This window comes from Lissotriton helveticus, chromosome 2_2, assembly GCF_964261635.1.
Source record: "Lissotriton helveticus chromosome 2_2, aLisHel1.1, whole genome shotgun sequence".
Taxonomy (NCBI): Eukaryota; Metazoa; Chordata; class Amphibia; order Caudata; family Salamandridae; genus Lissotriton; species Lissotriton helveticus.
The window spans coordinates 25,681,764-25,705,756 of NC_136060.1; the positions used below are offsets into that span (position 1 = coordinate 25,681,764).

At 46.0% G+C, this 23,993-nt stretch overlaps 1 protein-coding gene across 2 annotated transcripts in view; it reads left to right on the forward strand.

Moving 5' to 3' along the window:
* Positions 1–23,993, forward strand: part of TRAPPC11 (trafficking protein particle complex subunit 11) — a 607,699-nt gene that overhangs the window by 205,678 nt on the left and 378,028 nt on the right. For both annotated transcript variants that reach the window (XM_078678000.1, XM_078678001.1), the window contains exons 21-22: positions 117–265; positions 20,953–21,074. In XM_078678000.1, the coding sequence (XP_078534126.1) occupies positions 117–265; positions 20,953–21,074 (271 nt within the window). The remainder of the gene's footprint in view (positions 1–116; positions 266–20,952; positions 21,075–23,993) is intronic.

Consider the following 23,993-nt stretch of genomic DNA (forward strand, 5'->3'; position numbering starts at 1 on the left):
TTATTTTTTTCATTATGTCTCTTTTGTGCAAAGCCTCATTCTGTGGTGTGGAGAATTTTGTAAAAAGAGTTGTCTATCAGACACTTATCAGTAGCATTTGTCTTTGAAATTTAAAGGATTATTTCCAGAGTTCCAAAAATTTCTGTTCAGCTCCGTCATGAGCCTCCTGCACTGACCAATGAAATGTACTGCCTTATTGTGACCGTCCACTCAAATGAGGAAACTACTATCAAGGATGTCAAGCTTACAGCTGGCTTGAAACCAGGTATGTGCTCCTATCTTCCACTTTGAATTTCCTGTTTTCAGTGCCCTTTAGCGCTGTATTGAAGATACATCTGTTTATATCAAGATTTTGGAGGAAAGGATGGTAACAACATTTATAGTGATTGAGTATTTATACAATTCTAAGTCTGAAAATGAAGTTCTTGCTGCAGTGTTGTATTACTTGAGGTTTTGGATGACAACAGAGTAGCACCAGGCCCCGTTTTATAGGAAAATGCATTTTCTACCTCCATGGGGGGTGCCCCCCTGTTATGTTTCCATGTTCCCTATGGAAAATCATGGAAAAATTGGTCACCCGCACCCTGTCCGGCTTCTTAGAAGGGAACATCTGGTTGGATGAGACGCAGTTCGGTTTTCGCCCTGCTCATGGGACGGAATCCGCGTTGGTGACCGTGCTGGACAATTTGCGGGCGCGAGTCGACAGTGGTCGGGCAGCCTTTCTGGTGCTGCTCGACATGTCGGCCGCGTTCGACACGGTCAGCCATCCCACCTTGATCTCGAGGCTGGAGGAGTGCGGGGTCAAAGGTAGGGCCAGGGATTGGTTAATCTCCTACTTGGACAACCGTCAACAACGGGTCTCGCTCCCTCCCTTCAGTTCAGAGGAGCGGAGAGTAGGGCATGGAGTACCTCAGGGCTCTGCCATCAGCCCTATACTCTTTAATATCTACCTCCGCCCAGCTCATCAAATCATTTGGGATCTCCGCATTTAACTATGCGGATGATACCCAGCTGGTTTTCTCACTGGAGGGACAGGACGCAGTCCCGTTGGAGACCTTCCATCGGTGCATGCAGGCGACTGCGGAATGGCTCCGCTTGAACTCATTACAGTTCAATGGAACTAAGACAGAGGTCCTATACTGCTCCAATGACCGAGTTCCCCGAGATCTCCCAGATGACTTCTGGCCTCCGTCTTTTTCTGAGTCGGTGTCAGCCGCACGTTCGGCACGTAACCTGGGTGTTATTTTTGGGCCCAACCTGCAGCTGGACCTGCACGTAAATAAAACCACCTCAACGTGCATGATGTTGATCCGCATGCTGCGCAAGGTCTTACCTCTCCTCCGTGAGCAAGCCAGACCCGAAGTAGTGCGTAGTACCATCTTAAGTCGTCTCGACTACTGTAACGCACTACTTCTGGAGGCCCTGGCAACACTTCTGAGCAAGCTCCAAAGGGTGCAAAATATGGCTGCCAAACTTGCCCTCTCCCGCCCTTACTATAGCTCTGCAACAGCAGCGTTACAGGAACTCCACTGGTTGCCGGTCCAGTCACGCGTTCGCTATAAAGCAGCCTGTATTGTGTTCAGGGCTATCCATGGCCTGGGCCCAATCCCTCTGCAGAGAATGTTTGACTGGTACCTCCCTTCCCGAGCCTTACGTTCCTCTTCATCTAGGCTACTAGTAGTTCCACGCTTCCAGAGAGTGAGGATGGGTGGCCGATCGTTTAGAGTAGCGGCGGCCAAACTCTGGAACTCCCTGCCACTATCCCTGAGAAGCCTTGAGGATCTTTTAGCCTTTAGAAAGGCGCTGAAAACTCACCTCTTCCCTGGAACAGGCTAGGCTGCTGAATCTGCTGGATTAGGGGTCAAAGCACCAGGATGCCCTTGGAGGTGACAGGTTTGCGCTATAGAAGTATACCACCACAATACAAAAGAGAATCAAGCTTCCTATCCAGGGGAATCTTCACTTTTAGTCATACGCATTGAATTGTCCATTGTCCATCTAGAACCGGGTTCCCTGAGCAAATGTTACAAAAATATATACAATTGTCTTTTCTATTTTTTTTTATTTTTTATGAAATCAGTGTGTTTTTGACAGCCCAGAATATTCCATATAAGACCGTTTTCAACAATTTTCTTTAAAAATGATGCAAATGTAAGAATTATTCGCAAGCGAAGGGACTACTAGGGATTATTTAGGAGGTCCAGCATACATGCCCAGTCAAACTCTAATCACAAAGGGTTTGTAGTTCCTCAAGGCGGACAAAGTGAAAAAGAGGTAGGAGGTAGGGGATCCTGGTTTCGGCGAGACAGGGTAGGTGCATCGGCATACATCCTAACGAGGATAGGACACCGCGATACTGGTGTCTAGAGCCGAACACCGAATGGAGTGACACTCTCCCTACAGTTAGGTCACCACTTGAATTGGCGGGACACTGTGCTCAAATTCATGATGCTTTGTAGGTAGGAACCTTTTTACCAACCACTGCGTGTAGATAATGCACACACTAGGTCCTAATGAAATGCCACGGATCACACCAGACCACTGTGCATGAAACATATTGACCATGAGAGTTGAGCCTAGCTCCACTGGACCATAAAGTCCGAGAGCGGCCACTCTAATTGCTTTTAAGAAGGTGGATAGCGAGCCTGAATAAAAGTTCATTTGGACTATCCACCCTTTTTTAATATCACTCACTTTCACCACATCTACACCATCTAGACCCCTCACACCCACAGCACCATACGGCAAGAAACAAAAGCTCTCCGCCAAAGAGCCCCTTTAAGAGTGCCCGTCGAGTATTGCAGTGCCGACCCGATGAGGAGCAGGTCCGAATGATGAAGCATGACACCTAGCTTGCTGGGTGTGTGAGGGCTCTAGTTCCGACAAGGAGGATCCCCTACCTCCTACCTCTTTTTCACTTTGTCCGTCTTGTGGAGCTGCATGCCCTTTGTGATTAGAGCTACTGTAAGAAAGCCACTATTTTATTTATAGTGACAAGAAGACTTTCACTGATCTTTTTTTTAAAGCAACAGTGAGAAGAAAGATGTTCAATATTTTTTTTAATGGGCAAGAAAAGCTGTTACTGCTCTTTTAATGCACAGCATAGCACCAGTATTCCATAATGCCCTGTTAGTAGTAGGTGTGCCAGTTCCCTTGTTACTAAGATCATGTAATGACATTAGGAAATGTTATGGTCTCTTCTCCGTAGATGAAGGAGTGTTTATGAGTAAAATGAAGATTCCACTGGACGAGAACTCAGATTACATGTTCATAATTATTCTTTGTACTCCAGGGAATCCTCATTTATAGTCCTAAGTAAGCCCATCCATGTAAAAGGCAAAGACAATGACAGATAAAAACAGAAACACAATACCTATGCACATTTCCTAAAGAAGCTTTCTCTACTTGGCTATCTTCTCTGGAATCTGAATCTGAATGTTCTGTAAAAATATGTACCGACCTCCAAGTGGCCGGTTTAAACATGGCAGCAATGGATACATTTCTTAGTTTGCAGTGTTAAAATATTTAGCTCTCATGGAATGGTCTTTCAGAAATCGAGAAATTGTCTATTTTAGAAGTGGCTACACTTGTACATGGCCGTAATTAACAAATAGATGGTCATATTGTTAATGTTTTTTTTATTAAAGTAAAATTGTAAAACGATGTTAATATCAAGAGATTGTAAAGTTCTCTCTGCTGGAGAGCTGAAAAGCCAGAAAACATTGGAAAGGAAATAGTTTGATTGACAGAGACGTTTGAAATTACTTTAGGAAGAAAACTAGGATGAGTGCTCATCACAGCGTTCTTTTTAATGCAAAATAGTATCTGGTTCCTTACAACACAGAGCACGACTAAAGTGACAGATGTCAGAAAAGCTGCTTTCCCCAAGATATTTTGGAAAGTAGCATTATGAAAAGTTTCAAAAACGGCAGCACATTAATTTTGAAAGTACCACATTAACCTAAGAGGAGTCTTCTCTAAGGGAGGCAAGACTTTTCTCTCTCTACCAAGAAATCTTTTACCACTTTAAAAAGGAAAAATAAAGTTTTCAGAAAGACTTTTTCCTATAAGCAGTAGTGTATAAAGATGCATCATTATTGATAAATTTGCAGCCAAGCTTTTACCAATTGAAAAAGAAATAAGTCGGAGACCATCCAACATCCAAGAACATGAACTTATGCAACATTAATGTATGTTACTTTGGCTCATGTAGTGTTAGCATTCAAAAGGAAACAGGCTGGATTATGTATTGCACCAATAAAATATTCTCTCTAGTTAGAACTCTCAAAGTAGATAGATAGCATCCCATGCCTATTGTGACTCCTGCGCTCTTTGTAACCTTAAATATATTCAAGAAAATAATGCTTCTGGTGGACAATGTAAGAATACTTCATAGATTGTGAGCACAATGGTAAATAAAACTAAAGTAGGATGGCGAAGGAGGAAACTTTATACAGAACACAGTAAAGAGACCAAATACTGTTTTGCAGAAGAAATAGTAAGTCTGTATTGTAAACATGAAGACAGTGCTCGGTGTCCCATGTGAAAGAAACCAAATTAACTGGGGTGACAAATTGAAACACAGAGCAGGGTTTCCTAATACATATAAACAACCATTTTCAAATGAACGATGTCAAACAATGGCCTTCTTTCAATTTGGAAAGGCCGGATACAGTTATAGTTATAGTATGAGTTGTTGATGTTTCAACCCCTTAACAGGTGGGGGGGGGCAGGGGTTTCATCAGGACCATGGAATGGGGGACACGTAATGAAGTAATGGAAATCTAACTGTGCAAGGGTACAGTGAGAAACATAAAGACTCTAAGGGTATTGGAGTTGGTAGCGTACCTGAGTATACAGAGTGATACTGTACCAGAAATGGTTGCATGCACACCAAATAAGTGGTAAGGAAGGGGGTCACTCCAAAAATGCTCCTGTTACGAAGTACAGTTTTTCCTTTTTATTTCACGGGTTATTGCACTGTTGTGCTGCATTCCAAGTAGTTATTTTTATTCTTTTTACTTTATTACTAATACTTTGTACTGATATTTTACATTGTTTTTATCCTATCAATAAAGCATTTTAAACTAAAAAAAAAGGAAGGGGGTCACTCACGTAGGATCCACCTGGGTGCTCGGGGAAAAATGAGCAAGCAAGTATTATTATAATTTGATGAAAGGGGAGTGAGGGAGCAGACTCAGTAGAGTGTCTGATGCACTTATCCTAGTGAAGGGAGAAAGCCCCAATCTGGCGATTAGTAGAATGCTGCAACACGCTTTGATAGGCCGCGCTGGGGACAGGATAGTTCACTGTATGCAGATACACAACAATCAGTGTAGAATAAATAATACGTGGGCCTCCAAAGTCAGCCTCACGGAGACGATGCTTGGGCTGCAAGAGGCATGCTCATAAACTGTTGTATGTGGCATGGTGAGACGCACATGAGGCTATGTGGCAGGACAACCCTGGAAGGGATGCGCACAGTCCGCTGTGTGTCTCGCGGTTGGTAAGCGTTGGTAGGGACAGTGACGTGCAGGACCAGTAAAAGATGTAGGCCAGATAGATGGGAGTAGACCGCAAGAGCGCTTACAGAATGAAGAACGGTATTCAGCCATGATATTTAGAGGAATCAAACGTGTGGCAAAAAATACCAATGGCATAAAGCATTGCAGTGGGGTCACTAGAAGGAACAATATAAAATTCTATAAAACAAAACATGCAATTTGTGGCTATTATATGAGATTACCAATTATACATAAGAAGTGACAGTGTCAAATACAATAACTGAAAACAAATGGCAAGCTGAATATCCTAGTTACTCAAGCGTATAAACATTGTTAGCTAAGGTATAACGCATATAGATGTATGCCAATATTGTGTGACGGTCTACTGTTTGGTCAATTTTTACGCCTCCACAGTAATTGTACCTACAAACAGGATTACTTTAGGGAGACTTTTATCCTATAATATAAACTGTTGTCTTGTTGACTCCCTATAATGGGGATGATTTATACTCTGATCTACAAGAGGCCAGTGAGCTGTATGCCTCTCGTATATTGAGATGGTCCTCCCTCCCCTCAGTCCTTTGACCCACCCCCAAGTCAGCAACTGTGGAAAGTACATCCTTTGCGACAATCATTAGGATAGCTGCTGAAGTCAGTGACCGCCCCTCCCCAGTATGAAGGTAAAAGCAAATGTTTTTACTGAGGTCCTTTAGCCTGGCCAGGTACTCAATGAATCTCTTCTACCTTCTATATGTCCTTCACTGATCTGCTCTTAGGCACATGGACAAAGCGATTCTGGCCTTTCTGTCAATCGCCAGGTTGCTCACGACCATAAACCAGCTCCAGAAGACCCAGATTTTGTAACCCAGCATCCAGCCCCTGAGAGTTTGGTGGTGCAGATCTCCGTTAGCAGAGTAAACACTAAAGCCTTACGGACTACCGCAAACGTATGGAAACATTTGGAAAGAGAATATTTTCATCAGCCTGTTTTTCCTTAAGGTCAGTCAGCACCAGCTACCTCCTAGGATGTTACACACATGCACTCTTGGACATGACTGGTGAGATCTTACCAATAGCGCCAGAAGAATTTCAGGCTTCCTTGGTCCAAACCATTTGGGATGGCGATGTTGCAGCTACGTCCATTATCCGCTCAGGTCAAGACACCACTAGTTATCTAGATAAGAAGCATAGTTCTGCAATGCCATGCATGGATGAGATCGGCAGACTTCTCCTGGGACATCTAATGGACATGTTCTTCAACAGCTCTCATCTGTTCAGCTAAAGGCTGGACTCTGCCCTGAAACGTTTTAAAGAATGCCACTCCATTGCATGCTCGTTGGGCCTCTAGGTACCAGTTGGCAAACTCCCTCAGCAGTTTCTCACTTTATCAGGTATATATATTTTTTTTTAACAAATCTTTTTATTGAAAAGAATCGCAAAATAATACAATACAAATCAAAACAGATGCAGTATAGGGCAGTCGTCTAGATATTCAAATTCAAAGTATAGAAATATGAGCAAAAACGAATCGTTATATTGGCTCTGTAGCACAATCAATTGTAACATGGTCTCACATAGTCAATAAAGTCCTACAGTGTCTCATTATCAACTACGAATGAGGGAGCATCGCTAAAGGGGGTACATAGCCAACCTCTGCTCTTGTTCCAAGGGCCCCATATTTTCGTCCACTTACCCGGGCAAACCCTGCTTTCATACACCAATCTTTCTGCTTGCATACACCAATCCATATCGGATTCCCAATCCGTGAATCACTGCTCAACCCCTCCTCTCCATGTTCTGGCGATGTTACGTTTTGCCACCATGCACCCCAGCGAAACCCATGTTCTTTCAGTTCTAGATAAATCAGTAGTATCCCAGATGTTCAGAAGACAAAGCTGTGGGGACAGATCAATAGATTTATGGTATATCTGGGACATGGTGGGGACAACCCTTCCCCAGTATTTCTGAAGGCTCGGGCATTCCACCATTGGTGTAAGAAGGTACCAGTGTGACCACAGCCGTAGGGACAGACCGGAGAGCTGATAAGTCCCATCTTAACAAGCGCGGAACTAGTGTAGTAGGTTCTGTGGAGTATTTTAAGTTGTTTGAGCTTAAAACGGGAACGGATCGCTAACTCTCGGGCTGATGCCAGGACCTTCCTCCAGTCCTCTTCAGTCATGTCTCCCAGGTAGTCCGCCCGTTTTGTGCGTATTTTGTCATGAATCTCGGGTGAGTTATTGAGGATTTTACGATAAGTTAGTGAGATGGCTTTTTCTGTGAGGTAATAGTCTAGTAGCATGTCCTCCAAAGGAGAGGAAACCGGTAGGTCAGAACCCTTAGGTAATGCTTTGTGTAATGCGCTGCGGGCCTGAAGGTAACAAAGAGTTTCCCCCTCATGCAATTGGTACTGTGTCTGTACGTCGCCGAACGGTGCAACCCCACACTTTGCCCACAGATCACGGACCCTAGAGAGGACGATCAGGTCCCATTTATAAAAACTTGGCTGCTTTGAAAGCATACCTAACTGACAGGATTCAAGCAGCGGGGTAACCTGCGTGATTTTACCTTTCCAGCCCAACTAGGCAGTTGCAGTATGCTACATGGAAACAGTGGTGGAGGTCGGGGTATGTGTGGGTACATGTTTTGTCCCCCCATACAATGCCCTCAAGTAATTGCCAGGAAGCAAATTGTGCCTGTCCATCCTATATGCCGGGTCTGTAATGGGTCGGTGAGTCCAGTGGTTGAGAACCACCAACTGTGAGGCCCAGTAGTAAAATCTGATGACTGGCAAGGCGCCGCCGCCGTCATACCAGCTTTAAGTAAGCTTGGCGAGGGCAATTCGAGGCGTACCGTTATTCCAAAGCAGACTGCGAACCTTGGATTCAACTGACAGAAAGTATTGAGGCGGCACCAAGTATGGCGTATTCTGCAGTGCATAGATGAAGCAGGGGAGTGCCATAATTTTGTAAAGGGTGGCTCTTCCCAGGAGTGTAAGAGGTAGTGTTTTCCAGTGTTGCAAGTCAGCGCGGGGAAGATGTAAGGGAGGTATTAGATTTCGCTGGTGGAAGACTCCTATATCTCACGTGATATATATATTCCGAGATACCGAAAGCCATCTGTAACTATCTTGGCCTCACAACCAGAAGGGAGGTTCGGACGCTCCCCACTCAAAACATAGACCAGTGATTTATCCCAGTTAAGGGTATAACCAGAGTATTTTTAGAAGAGGTCAAATATATGCAGGACATTGTTAATCGAAAATTGGGGCCTGGCCAAATAAAGTAAAATATAATTGAATAAGGGGGTCACCTCTAATCCATATCGTCAAAGGTTCAAGAGCCAAAGCAAATAACTGGGGCTACAGGGAGCAGCCCTGTCTTGTGCCTTTCCCCAACTCAAAAATTGCCGACCGGCCACCATTAACTGTGATTCGGGCCAGGGGTAAATGCACCCAGTATAGAAACAGACCTGCAAAACAATACCTCTCAAGCGCGGCAAACAAGAAAGGCCATTCTATCATATTGGAAGCCATCTTGGCGTCCAAAGACATGATCACTGAGTCCTCCTGTATGGTAGAGGCTCGGCCCAGTACCCCAAACAGACGGTGAGATTAAGTGCAGTATTCCTGGCTGGCATAAAGCCGGACTGTTCCGGGTTTATACATTTGTGGAGGCAGGGTGAGAGGCAAAGGGCCAGAATTTTGGCTAATTTTTTGACCTCTGGGTCAAGGAGGGAGATAGGTCTCTATGAAGAGTAGTGCTCGGGGGGCCTTCCCTTTTGATGTAGAACAACAACATTTGCTAACCTTTGAGTGTCACACTCTCATCATACATACGCATAAGAAAAGGTGCAATCATCGAGGCAGTAGTTTTATAAAGTTTGATCGGGAGGCATCAAGCTCTGTCACCTTCTGGGGATCTAGTCTTGGCAGTGACAGTGTGGAAAGTAACTCAGCTGCTGCTTCTTGGGTGGATGTGGGCGAAGGGGTATAAACTGTCGAAATATTTGGCGATTACCTCCGCAGTTCTAACTCTGCCATGGTGCCTTACGTTTTGCCGGTCTTTAATTTCCACCACCCACTTTTTGGCCAATTCTCTCCTGTTGAGCCATGCGAACAACTTACTGGCTTTGTCGCCAATATCCTACACGCGATGTTAGGTAGCCCGCATCCTCCGCAATGTCTCTATATTCTTTTTGCTTTCTAGCTAATTTATGTGAGGCGTCTAATGATACACATGCGACCAATTCCCTCTCAAGGAGCGCAACCTCTCTCTCTATGTTCTGGAGCTGTTCGCATTTTTCCTTTCTTGTGACCCGCTACTGCTGCCACTCGGCAACCCCGTATCATCGTCTTATATGCCTCCCATAGTGTTACGTCTGCCTCCACCGAGCCATCATTTTCAGCAAAATAATTTTGGGTAGCTTCTGTCAGTTTGTCATGTATCGCTGGTACCTTAAGGTACCAAGGATTAAGCACCATTTCGCGGCGAATAGAGGGTGGTACACCAGCGTAGAATGGTACGATTGGGGAGTGGTCGGAAATGCACCTGGGTAGGAAGGAGATCCCATCAAACATAGGGAGTTGGGTGGCCCTGCAGAAGAAATAATCTATGCAGGACATACTCTTATGCACCCCAGAGTGGAAAGTATATTGCCTGGTTGTTGGATTGCATACCCGCCATCCATCAATCAGTCCCAAGGCACCAGGAAATCTGTCAATAGCTTCCCCGTTGATTCCCCTTGTCTAGGCGGTAGGCGATCCAGATCCCCATTCAAGGCAGCATTACAGTCTCCCCCCACCAGAACATTCCCTTCGGGTACGCTCAGCATATGTGGACCAAGGTCAGTCAAAGTAGAGGAGTGGAGTTTGGTAGGAATATATATGGATGCTACATTAAGGGACCTACCCTCCCACCGCCCAGAGACTGAGATGAACCTACCACGGGGGTCACGTGTGACTTTATGTACCTGACAGGGCAGGGAGCTACGTACCAGTATGCCCACGCCCCCTGGATCCCCAGGCATAACCCACATGGGCTATCAGTTTATACCCCCACCTAGTGAGTGCACAGTAGGAGTTACGCTGGATATGCGTTTCCTGAAGTAAATCTAGGTCGGGGCTTGCCGTTTTAGATATTGTAATACTATTCCCCTCTTAATTTGGTCTCGTGGACTATTCACATTCCACAAAAGAAATTTAAGACGACCCAGTGGTGGAGTTGCACTCTGGTCCGCGCTCCTCTATACGTGTAAGTTGACCTAAGGATTAGAGGAGTAACTAAGGAAGTCATTAGACCTCTGCCCATTAAACACAGTAATAAAGATACTACACTTTTGATCATGAGAAGATCGTTAAACACATTGTTGATGACCCAAACTATTTTGAATGCGACATCATCAAGGAGACTGCATGAAAAACATAATAAGACTGCAAACAAATCCAATGAAACTCCCTTGAACCCTCCCCCACCCTGCCACCCCCCAATTTTGCAGAGCTCCTACGTGCCCAAAAACAAGTAAACTATACTAAGGGTAACAGGAGCTGCTTTCTCCACCGCGGGGCCCCACGGAGGCGGGTGCGGCCTTTGCTCGCGCTGTTTCCACGGCTGTGGGGATTTTGCGCATGGGTGATCAGGCTGCCCATTTCCCCGCGGATCATCTTCTAGAGGTCCTCCATCAGGGCTCTGGTGGTAGGGAGCAACTGCTTCCCTTCGTAGGTTCGCTCCATTCCTCTCTTTTGGGGGCTTGGTGCCGTCCCGCCATGGGGGATCCGGTGCCCAAACCCCTTCTGCACCGCCACCATCCGGCGCTGCGTGATCCTGTGTCTTTCTCTCCACCCCTCTACTAGGGGCCCTCTTTTGCAGAATGCCTTTCCCTCCCTGCCGCCGCTGTCGTCTCCCCCGTCTAGGGAGGCCCGCTGGCTAGACTACTGGGGGCGCAATATGTTCGCCTCCACCAGTGCGGCGCTGCGGGCCCTTAACACTCTGTGTGTCTTGGCTAGGGCCACTTCTTGCTTGAGGGACTCGGCGGAGTCACTTATGCCGGCCGCTTCTCATGAGGGTGCCTCTGTTGATCTGCGGCACCATGTGTTGGATGGCCAGGAGCTGGCGGCGTTTATTCTTCGCTCTGCTCTGGACATTTCGGAGGTGCTTGGTCGTGCCATGGCTTCTTTGGTCACCTGGTGGACCTTCCCTTTGATGGCGCTCTTTTGTTCTACGCCCCTGCGGACTCGGCCATTCAGAGGTTCCTGGCAGGGCTTCGGCCTCCTCCTCCTCCTCCTTCTCTTCCCACTCCTCCTCCTCCTTCTCCTCCTCAGTGACCTGTGAGTTTTGGGAAATGCTCTTCTGTTGGGGCGGGTCGCCCCTGTGCGTAGTCAGTGTGATTACTGTGCATTCAAGTCCTTTTGTTAGGACTGTGGTGCTGTTGGCCGCTGGTCCCCCCCCCCCCCCCCTCCCTTTTTGGATTGTGATTTTTGGCTTTTGCTGAGCCGTTTTGGCCCTGAGATAAGGCCTTCTGTTGTTCTTATTGGCTGATTGGCAAGCCGTCTGCGGGTTCTCCGCATGTCTTCTGTTTTTCCTCTGCTGCGGATTTTTTTTCCTAAGAAGGTTCCCATGTCTTGGGACGTAACATGCCCTATGTGGGGTTCTGGTAGCTATTATATAGTTCGGTCATGTGCTGGGGAGGTGTGGTCGCCTTTCGGGCCTCTGCTCTCTGTGGCGTCAGGGTATTTCGCAGGTGCGATCCTCTTGCTGATGTCCATCTCCGGGGTCGCTGCATTACTAGCCTGGTCTGGCCTGCTGTCTGCAGCATGGCGTCATAGCTCTGCCTGGTTCCACCTCTTTTGTTTGGGCCGTGTGTGCGGACTTCTCTCTTGGAGTGTGTCCGGGGCCTTCTTGGCCTTCCTGGCCTTTGTCTTAGGCTGGCGTCTGGCTTGTCCTGGGTGCACTGTTCCGTAGTGTTGTCTGCAGCGGGCTGTGCCTGCGGTGCTGACCTGCTGTTCTTTTGCATCACTGTGCCTTCTGGTACTTTAGCGGGACAGTCGTCCTTGCCTTGCTTGAGGCTGGGGTGTGTTCGACCCTCTTCCAGTGGGCCCTGCCTTTAGTTCTCCCTCTCCTCCCTGGGGTTGCAGTGGTTCTGGAGTTTCTTAAGTTTCTTGTGCCTCCTCAGGCGCTGTCTGTCCCTGCTGGGTTTTGGGCAGTTTCCCCTGGGTGACCTCGGCCTACCTGTCTGCTCCGCTTGCCTTATTGCTGAAGGCGCCATTTTGTCTTGTCCATTACCTTCCGGCTCTGATAGGCTTGGCTGGAGGGGGGGGGGGCGCCTTGCCTTCACTCTACCTCTTCTCCTTGGAGTCTCTAGGTTGCTCTTCTTCCTAGGTGCTCCTCTTCATTGCTTGGGCCTGGAGGCTCCTGGTGGAGATTCTTGATACCTTGAATGGGTGTCAGGTGCTCTGACCTCCTTTAGCCTTGCCCTCGTTTCTCCTGCTGCTTGACTGCGGGCTGCCTCTCTTCTTGTCTTCCCATATCCCCTCTGGGGTTGGTGTTCTTCTGGATGCAGGGGTTCCCCTTTGCCTGGGGGGACGGGGTTCGTCTACCTGTCCTTTGGATTCGTCCCCGATGGGATCCTTTGTTATGTCCAGGCTGATGGGGTCCTCTCACAGACCCTCCTTCCCCTTGGGTATGGCTAGGGTATCTATTCTACATTAAGTAATCTGCGGCTAGTAGTCTCGATCAGATGTACAAGTTACTCACCTTCGCTAACGGTGTATCTGGTAGAGACGATTCTAGCCGCAGGTTCCTTCACGGCCCGCCCATACTCCCCATTCTGCGAGGACCTTCGGCTTGGTCTTCTGCGCTTGCCTCCCTGTGGGTGGCTATGTCTTCTGTGAGTGCATTCTTTCATTTCTTTCTTGGCAGGATGCTTCATCCTGTTTATTGTTCCATTCCTCCCCTTTTGGCCTTTGGAGGAAGGGTTTATAGGTGCTTCTGTGCCCTTCCGTTCTGGTTGATCCAGTTGGGGCCTGCCTTCACCCCCCCCTTTTCATTACTTTGGGTTCTTGCCCCTTTGCTGTCCTCTAGGTTGGGGTCTTTGGCTGGGCCCCTGCCCCTTGTTCCCTGTGGGGGATGTTACATTCTTTGATCCGGCTGTCTTGGAATATTGTTGTTACTTGTTTGTCCAAGACTTGTTCCCCTTTATTGTCATTGGTTGGGGTTGTAGTCCTGCTACAGGTTCTCCTGATATTTTTGCATATGTTCTTCTGTCTCCAAGGGGGCTATCTCCGTACTTGCAGCGTTGCTGCTCAGGGCGGTGCTCTGTTCTTTCTTCTTTCCCTGTCTTTAGGTACTGCAGTGGCTGGCACTGCCCCTTATGGTGTTGTTCCTCACCATTCCTTTTTCCAATTTTTCTGCTCTTTCGCACACTGTCCTTATACTCTCACAGTTTTGTCTGATGGCTCCGCGTTGTGGCGCGGAAAAGTTCTCCGAAGAAAACTGACGTAGGCGCTCGGATGGGACTTATGTGACCTTGCTGATGTCACATACATGGCCAACGTAAGGGCAGAGTAGCGTGATGCCGTCCCCCCAGCGTGTGGGGATGCTGTGGAAAAAGTTTTCCGTATCCAGTCTCACGCCTGGGGATAATTCTACGTTAAGGAACCTGCGGCTAGAATCGTCTCTACCAGATACACCGTTACCGAAGGTAAGTAACTTGTACATCCCAGGTTGTTTCTTTGCCTTCCTTCTTTACGCTTTTGCATCTTACAAAAGAGCAAGAACGTTTGCTCATTTTTGATCCATCCTTTGAATCATTACATTCATAGGTCTAAATCACTCAGGTTTCTTTGGATACTAAAACGGTAAATGAGCTGGAAAACAAATTACATCCAGATTAATCTTTGACAGTATCTCAGTGTTATGATTTGATAATTGAACCAGCACAAGAGAGCTTCGGGCCCTATTTTAAATGCTCTTTTGCAGAGTGGTCTGATAAAAAAATAAATATTAATTAATGCAGCATTGTGGTCTCCCCATTCATTTTCTCATCATTATTGCATCGGCAATCAATGCAAGACAGCAGAAATATTTTTAGAAGAGCACTTCTTTAGTCTTTTCTTCTTGACAGTTGAATCTCTCAACTCTCCACCATGACATTTCTTGAGGGGGCTAGGGGGGAGTCACTTGAGGATCTGGAGGAATTATTAAAAAACTACATTACTTGCTTTTGGTAAACATTCATGCCAATAGATGTCAGAGCGTTTGTGCCTGGCTACCAAATACTGTGCTAACGAATGAGAAGGTTTAGGATACACACAAAATATAAAGCAATACAATTTGTACTGTTCTAAGCTCTTGTAATAAGGAATAGGCAAACTGTTTTTGTTCCAATCTTACTTGGAACTATATCATAATGTTTTGCTCTACAGAAAATGGATTACTAATGTTGAACTATTTCTTGCTCTTCATGCAATTTGAAATGGAGCAAACTGTGTGTGAGACAAATGGTGTCTGCTCTGTTCATTATTAAACAAATGGTAAATACGTTCACTCCTGTCTTCTCTGGGTGCAAATGCTTTTATGATGAGTGCCAGCAATACCTATTAGCATGGGAGAATGAATTTTAGTACATGGGGAGGTAAGGCTTGTCAGTCCAAGGTCTAAATGATTTAAATATGTTATTTGTGTCCCTTCAGAATCTCTTGATTTTTACCTGGATTATGTTAATATTTAAAATGCACCATTTGGTCCTATTTTTTCAAAATTGGCTTTGGATGACCCCTCCTCCCCGAACCCTTCTTAAAAATATCAAGCTCCCTTGCTGGATCTCTGGAATTCTAAGGAGAATGTTTTTAGCCCATAACACTTTCCTAGTTGAGCTGTCACTACTGCTGTGGCTACTGCCAGGGAAGTTATCATTCTCAGTTTAAAAGACATATCCCGGCTTGTCATAAACAAACCTGCCTCCTGATTCTAGCATTGTAGCCCATAGCTTTTTTGACAAACCGATAGGGATATATAGAGATTTAAAAGGATGCAGTTTGGTCTGGCATTAGTCAGAAGTACTAAAAAGTGTATGCACAAGTTTTCTTTAGCTATAGGAAAAAATATCCTTCTTCAAAGATGACACATTTTTAGTTGTCGTGGTGAGCAGGATGGAAAAGAAAGGGTGATCAAGTTAAAGAACTAAAAAGAAAAGTGCAGTTTGAAAGTACAATACCTCTGTTCGGATTTATCATTAGCAAATCTAGCATTAACTTCACGTTTATTATTGTGAACCTTGTTTTAAAGGTGCTCAAGGTTTTTGACAAAGATTAATTATAATCTTCCCTTGATTTAGCACACTTTTATTCAAAGTTCAGAGAATGTATTGAGAGTTTGCAAATCTCCATCCACTCAAATATCAAACCCTCAGAAGCACAATGTGGCATTTAAAATGTCTAGTGCCACTAAACTGCAGTACCTTTGGGATGGCTTGTTGCCAAAAGAGAGTTTCTTATCACAATGGATATAAGTGTAAAGGTACTGTTGGGGATGTGAGCATGTGTTTTTCTTTTCCTCGTAATCAGGTTCAGCCTATAGGATAATTCAATTTCTGTGACACAAGACAATAATCATCAGTGATTTGAATAGAAGTAGTAATTTTATTGGCATCAGCCACTTTGTCATTTCATTGTGCAAGAAATTAACTTTTTTTAGAGAAAAGGAAAAGCCCTACATGGGATTACCCCAGGACCCTTTCGTTTGTAGAGATAGTACATGGACACAAATATTATTGATGTTTAGTCCTTTGAAGCAAATATGAATGCATATATGCAGCTTCTGACCGCATGACTGCTGAACACAATAATTAGCCTTGAGAAAACCCTGGCTCAAATTGCGACGAAGGGTGAAACATGTGTCGGCTGTTCCTTTCCCCCCCAAAAAAGTGAATTTCTTGCACAATGAAATGACAAAGTGGCTGATGCCAATAATATTAATACTTCTACTCAAATCGCTGATGATCATTGTCTTGTGTTACAAAAATAGAATTATCCTATTAACTGAACCTGATTGCAAGGAAAAGAGAAACACATGCTCACACCCCCACCTCTACTTAACAATTTGAGGCTGGAAAGGTCCAGAGCCTTGAGCACAGTTTCTCTATCATAATAGGAATTAATATCCAGGTTCAGGACCTCTGGACCTTCCTCTTTTGCTTTGAAGTGTATCGGTACTGCCTGCGATTTGAGGATGGTCAAGAGGTGGTCATGGTCTTTGCATTTGATTCTAGAGCACATGTTTGGTGGTCAGGTGTGAAGAGGGCAGCTCTTTTTTGCTGTTGGGCAATCCAGCATTTCAAATCTAATTATAGTGAAATTTGGTTTGTCATTAGCAATGTCCAGAAACCACTGGTAATTGTGTGCACTATTAAAGGATTCAGTAGTGCTGCTCCCACGATTGCCAAATTTTTTTTGTGTAATGCAGTTCAGTTTCTTAATCTTTATTCCAAGTATATTGTATGTGACTGCAAACAGCTTGTTGTGTTTCCCAATTGAGACTTATTACCGAGATTGGTCACGGAGAAATGTAATCTCTGTGCCATAAGTGTAGGGGTATCAGTAGTAATGGATTCTTGTGTAAGAATAATGCATGAGGTGAAAATGCATGTTGTACAGTGGTTACTAAGGACATTGGATGCTGAGAAACAGTTGAGGGTGTTTTGGAAAATGAGGGATGTGTTATATGGTGAATTGCAAATTGTTGAGGATTGTACAGTTGATACTTTTGGTGACTTGAGGAGCAGGCTCGTCATGGTGGCTCACAAGTGCCACCTATCTAGGAGTGTAATGAAGTAAAGAGTTGGGCAAGCACAATGGTAGATGTAGTGATGCAGCAAGGGAATTGCAATTCTTGTGAATTATGTGAGTAGGTGCAGACGACAAGGAAGGCATCATTAACTCGGGCAACTGTTCCAGGATTAAAGCTGCTAGTTTCTATTGTTAGTCCAATTAAGGTTGTGGGCATAGTGATTGGCACTTCTGTGCTGTCACTTCATGGGGATACTATTGAAACCTATAAGTGAGATGTATTTGAAACAATGTTGGTGGAACATTGGGTAGTATTAAAGGCTATGATGCTAATCTGCAGTTGGAAACGAAATAGGAAACGTCAATTTGATAGGCAATTGGAAAGCTAGATGTAGAGTTGGACAAAGACAAGCACTGGGTTCCAAATGGGCGTAAGAGGCAATTGCTCGCTTTTTTAATGGATTTTTTAAATGCAAACTGCATTTTGTCAATGTTATTACTATTTTGTGGCTTGAGCGTGAAGAGACGGGTAATCTGTGTGTGCATGTAGTGTTGTAACGTGAGTTTTGGATTCTTGTTGTTGGGAGCATATTGTTGGATTTTAAAGAAAGTAAATGTAGAGGTCTGAAGCCAGTCTGCGACAAGGTAACTGTCTAATTATAACCCAGTTGACAAGGACTTTAGCAGCCCTGCAAGTCCCTAGTAAGTGGTACCCCTGGTACTTAGGGCATGGGTACTAAAGAGGGTCCCAAAGGGCTACAGCATGTGTTATGCCATCCAAATTGACCCACACACAAACTGCATGCAGACTGCCGTTACAAGATGCGCGAGATGGTGCAAACCATTTGGAAAAACCAACATGGCACACTTCCTGTGTTCCATGCCAAGGTTCACTGCATATACTATATTTAAGTCACCCCTACAGCAGGCCTTACAGCCCTAAGGCAGGATGTAATATATTGTATGTGAGGACATATCCACATGAGCAGATATGCCCCTGTGATGTCTGGTTCCATTGCCCCGACATTGCAAGTGAAGCCATGTTAAGCATATGTACTGGGCACTTATGAGTTACCCAGCTGCATAATGGCTTCACTGAAAATAATGCTGTTTGGTATCAAACACTTCATCTTAATAAATCTGTACTGATGTCAGTACTAGAGTTATTATGACATGCACCCAGAGGGCACCTTAAAGGTGCCCTCTGAATCCTACTTGTCTCTTAGTGTGCTGGCTCACTGGTATCTCCTAGCCCACCACCACAGACAAGTTTACGACCCCCTGAAGGTGAGAGCCCACGCTGTCAGGGATCAGAAACAATGCCTGTCTGGAGGAAGGTGCTCACACCTCCTCCAACAGGATAGCTAGCAAATTTAGCATATCAAGGTCTGAGGCTTCAAAGCCTCTACCGCTTTTGATATGCAAACCCCATCTTTCCCCCCAGACCTGGGAAAGGCACCCCATGCCCTGGGGCTCATTTGGTGCCATTGCAGGAGGGAAAATTAGATAGTCGGAAGGTGTTTTCACTTACTGGCTATTCACACCCCTAAGGTGGGCTACCTGAAGTGAAAAACGAAAGAAGGTTTTCATCATCTTGGATTTAGTGAAACTAGGAACTCTGGGTCAGGTTTATGCCCACTCTCCCCAGAAAGTGGTCAAATAGGGGGTGTAGTCACCCTAGAGGCAAGTAGCCCATTGGTCACTACCCTATACTCCCTCACTTACACCCCTATATTAAATATTTATGGGTTCCCCTGACACCAGGTATCAAGATTCATCTACTGGGAACCGAAGGAAGGATGAAGAAGAGCAGTCACCGTGAGAACTGAGGATTATACCACTACTTGGTGCGAAACCCTGCTTTGCTGTTAGAACCTCAACAGTCGCACCGACCCAACTCGTCCAAAAGCTGAACTCCTCCCAAAGCTGTGGAGGACCTTCCACCAACTTCAACAACCAAGCAGCCTCTCCCTTGAGGTGGAGGAGCCAATTCTCTGCAACCATCGGGCCCACTAAAGGAACTGCGCTACAGGAGAAGGCCCCCAAGGTTGTAGGAGGTCAGGCCCATCTCTCTGGCATGTTTCAAGTCGCTAAACCGTCTAGGAGCCGCCCTGCACCAATATCCTGACTACTGGGGCACTTGCGCCCACCAAGGCTTGTTTGTGTCCAGTCCGGACAGCACCGCTACAAAAACTTACCAGCACCTTGAGGGACTTTGAGTGAGGCAAGCTCCACACCAAGAGTGGCCTTCCTGTGTTTCTTTTCCTTCTTCTGCAGGTGCACCAAGAACTATGACCGCTTCCAATGCTAACGTGTCCCACCAGGAAACCCCTCTGCACCCGAACCCTACAGCACAAATACAGCTATTCTGCCTGTGTCTGCTTGGCCTAGGAGTCCACACAAACTAAACTCACCTTTGGGTTCCGTTGGACTTGTCCCCAAGTCCCACTGTACTGACTCTGTTGTTTTGACGTGTCCCTTTGAATTTTGAAAGGTAGCCGTGCTCAAGGCTACCATAGTGACCAGCACCTCTGCACCCGGACACACTAGGTAAGGTAAATCTAAACTGCTAGTGGTACTTTGGACCTTGGCCCCCAGGCACCTTAGTTCTAAACAGTACCCTCTACAGCCGTTTGCAAATATCTGTGTGCAGTAGATGTCTTTTCCTTCCGGAGGATATAATCACTGTTTTGAGGCTCATGCTTCAAATCTGACAACTTTGCTGTTCTACTGTTTTACTGTGTAAAAATGATAATGAACTAAAGTACTTACCTGATTCTGAAGATCTGGTGTCTAAATACTATATCAAATATTCTGTTATTTTTCCAGGTTGGCCTGGCATTTCCTATTGAGTGTGTGCCTCATTTATTGACTATGTGTGTTCAACAAATGCTCAACACTCTTGGGATTGTAAAACAAGCCCCTGTAAGCCATTAAGAGTTGCCTGGACTTGCTGCATAGTGTACCGTGTTTTGGTACACTACATAGAAAGCCAGCGTCCTACTGTACTTACTTAATTTTATTGAAAAAGGTGTGCTCTGCACACTGCCTCTTGAAGTATTTTAAAATTCATGGATACACTTCAAACCTGCCTATATATTTATGGCTATTCACCCACACATTGCAGAACATTTCTCAACATTAACACATTTGCCTTAATTAAAGGGAGTATCTGTTCACCATGTTCTCCTTTATACTTAACTGATATACGTGAATATATACACATACAGTGTAAATGTATTTAGCCTGATAAACTTTTACTTGGGTGTATTGTCATGTTTGTACTCAATGTTTATTGTTTGTAGTTCATAAACAGATTCCAGAAGCCCATATTCAAGGTCCAGCAAACAAAAAAAAATATATATATGCTGGAGGGTCAGTCAAGTAACAGGGTGATGCAGCAGATAAACCATAGATGGAGCCAGACCTATGTATAGTTTGTAAGGAGGAAGACATCAAAAGGTGCATTTTTATTGAGAGTAAATCGGGCTTGGAGGTACAGAAAAAGGGGGCTTCAAAAAGAGAGTTAAAATAAGGGCAGTTGAAGACATGTTGTTGATCATGCTTCTCGCTTAAATAGAAGTTTTAATTTCTGCTTAAGGCTGGTGAAATTGTTGTCTAGTCACTGCTCTTTTGTAAGTCTTTTCCTTGTTTGTGTCCTGTTTGCAGGACAAGATGCTAATTTGACTCAGAAAACCCATGTAACTCTAATTGGGACAGAAATGTGTGATGATTCCCATCCTGCGCTTCTCACAGACATTCCTGTTGGCGATTTGCAGCCGGGTGAAAAGGTAAGCTTCACATGTAGTGACTGATAACTATTCAGTTTATCCCCTTCTTAATTTACAAGAGACTTTTATTTGGACCGATCGATATAGCTTACTAGGAAAGGCAGTTATTACTATCTTAAGTGCTGTACATCACTTTTTAGGAAACGGATACTGCAGAACGCTTTTGCATGAGATCCCAAGCATGCTTGTGTGATTTGTTAGAGGTTTATTGAATGTCTACGTCACTGGGCAAGGAAGTGTCTAGTGGCATTTTATAATCTGACTTGGACAAAGAATCATCAGGGGAAACTTAACAAATTCCATACAGATTTTATAGAGGGCTGCAAAAGACATGCAGTGGTTGCTCAACCGCAATTGGACAAGCAGCACTTCTGGCTCCCTGCCCCCACCCAGAGTGGACAGTGGTGACATAGGTGTGGGTAGATGGAACTGGGATGTGTAGGCCATCTGGGTGAGGTGGAGATTAGAGGAATCTGGTCTCCAGTGGAGTCACTCCTTATAAATCTGTCAGAGCTGCAGGGAATTCGCTTTGTGTTGAAGGCCTTTCTGCCAGCCTTCAGGCTGGCAGCAGGTTCAGGTTCCACTGCCATATAGTACTGCAACAAGCAGAGCATATTAGGGTTGTGTGTGAGGCACCTCTGAAGCTGGCTGCGCTGTACGGGTGTTTTCCTACCTGCACGCCACCTGGCGGGATCTTTAATCGCAGACGAGCTCAGCTGCCGACGCCTAGCGGCTCACAATAGCATTTACAACAAGGGTGGTGCAGGTTTTCTTTCAGCTGTGGAGAGAACCCTAGCTTGATCTCTTTGCCACCGCAGAGAATGTGCAGTGTCATATCTGATAGAGACTTCTAGCCGCAAATTCCTTATCTTGGAATTATCCCTAGCTGTCAGACTGGATTCGTAAACTTTTTTGTGAGCAATACCCCTGCGCACCTTTAGGTTGTATCGTTTGGCTCAACGTGGCGACCTGCACGGTGCCTGAACGGGCACCACCTCAGTGGGCTGATGTCAGTTATTTTCTCTCCATGCATTTCAAACTAGATTCGGAGAGAGCTACCCCCAGTCAGTTTATGACTGAGCATTTTTCAACTTTTCTTGAGAAATCTTCTCCTGGTGTGGCAGGGATGTCCACTAGGAAGACAGGCTTCAAGTTCTGCTGCTCCTGTCACTCACAGATATCAGTGACAGACCCACATCTTGTTTGTCTCTGGTGCCAGGAGCGCGTCCAAAACATGTAGACCTGCCCGACGGCCGTGCCATGCACCCCAAGGCCTTAGGAAGCAGTCCCTCAAGCTCCTTGCCGCAACAGTCTTGATCCCAGTCGAGAGGAAGATCCTGGGATTGATTGCGGCACGCAAGATCTTCATCGGATGCAAAGTCGTTCGGGTAAGTCCCACAAGAAAAAGAAGGACAAGAAGTTAAAGAGGTCTTCGACTGTGCCCCATCCGTCACGGTCTTCAGACGAGGCGAGGGAGTATAGTAATTCGAGGCCTGTCTCGCAGTTGAGCCTGCGCTTGGGCCAGCTCTCTGCCCCCCAGAGTTTCCAGGAGCTGGAGTGATCCCTGCCCAACTCCATGAGTTCTGTGAGGCAATGCACCTCTTATTTGGGAAGCCATCCCTGTTGGCGCACTTTTGGGCCCTAAGGGTTCAGGTGTGGCCCCTACTGGTTCCCCACTGGCGGGTCTGCCCTCGGCGCTAGTCTGGCCACTTGGATACACAGATGGATCTGGACCGGCACCTCCTCGATCTTCCCTGGCGCCGTTTCAGATGTTGACGCTCCCGGCCCCACGGCAGAGCCATCCCCATTTTTATCCCTGACTCCGACACGAAGGAGGGTGTCGTCCGACGAGACTCTGCCGCTGCCTTGAACCGAGCTTCCCAGGTCGAAGTCTGAGCCCCATTCCTATTGCATGGGACTCAGGTAAATTAGGAGAGGTCGCTGGCTCTGAAAAATATCAGCCTCTAGTCCCAACATGAACTGGTGTGAGGAATTGGCAGAGCTAGTCAATTGGACACCGCCCCAGATACTGGCATGCTTTCTCACCCCACCATGGCTACGTGGGAGGAAGCATAATTTGATATGGTGGTAAGAAGGGCAGCGGAGGTCCTAGACTTAAAGTTGCCCTGGGGGGCAGTCAAGGCCAATGTCCTGACATAGGTGCTTCAGCCGGGAGTGACTCCGTCTGAACCACTTTTCCCTTTTAATGAAACCCTTACAGACATCCTGCTTGAGAACTGGTCCATGCCCATTACAGGGGCTTCTGTGAACAGGACTGTTGTCCACCACCATCGCCCACTTCAGGGGACTCCAAGTTCACACAACACCCAACCACCGAGAGCTTGGTCATTCAAGCCTCCACCTCTTACATAAATCCTGGTGCATTCCCTACCGTTCCACCTGATAGGGAATCCATAGGCTGGACACCTTGGGTAAGAAAATGTTTTCTTCCACCAGCCTGGCACTGTGGTCCGTGAACACTGCATGACTTTTGGGCCATTACTTCCAGGCCCTATGGGATTCAATTGCACAGGGGCTGCCAACGGTCCCAGAGGAGGCTTGGGTCATATTTTCCCAAGCTATTGCTGATGGGAGAGATGCAGCGAAGTTCACTATCGGCTGTAGACTGGATGCCACCGACTTGCTAGGCAGAGCGGTTTCATCAATGGGTGCCTTACTTTACCAAGCTGGTTTTTCAGGGGATGTCCAAGCCTCACTTATGCACATGTCCTTTGATGGCTCCTGTCTTTTCAGAGAGAAGGCAGACTCAGCACTGAAGTGCTTCAAGAACAGCAGGGATACGGCCATGTCCCAGCCACCACCATTCACAAGTTTCCCAGCCTCTGCATGGCCGAGGATGTGGTACACACAGACCCCATGCGTTAGGGAGGCCAGAGGTCAGGCCTGCCACCTTCTTAG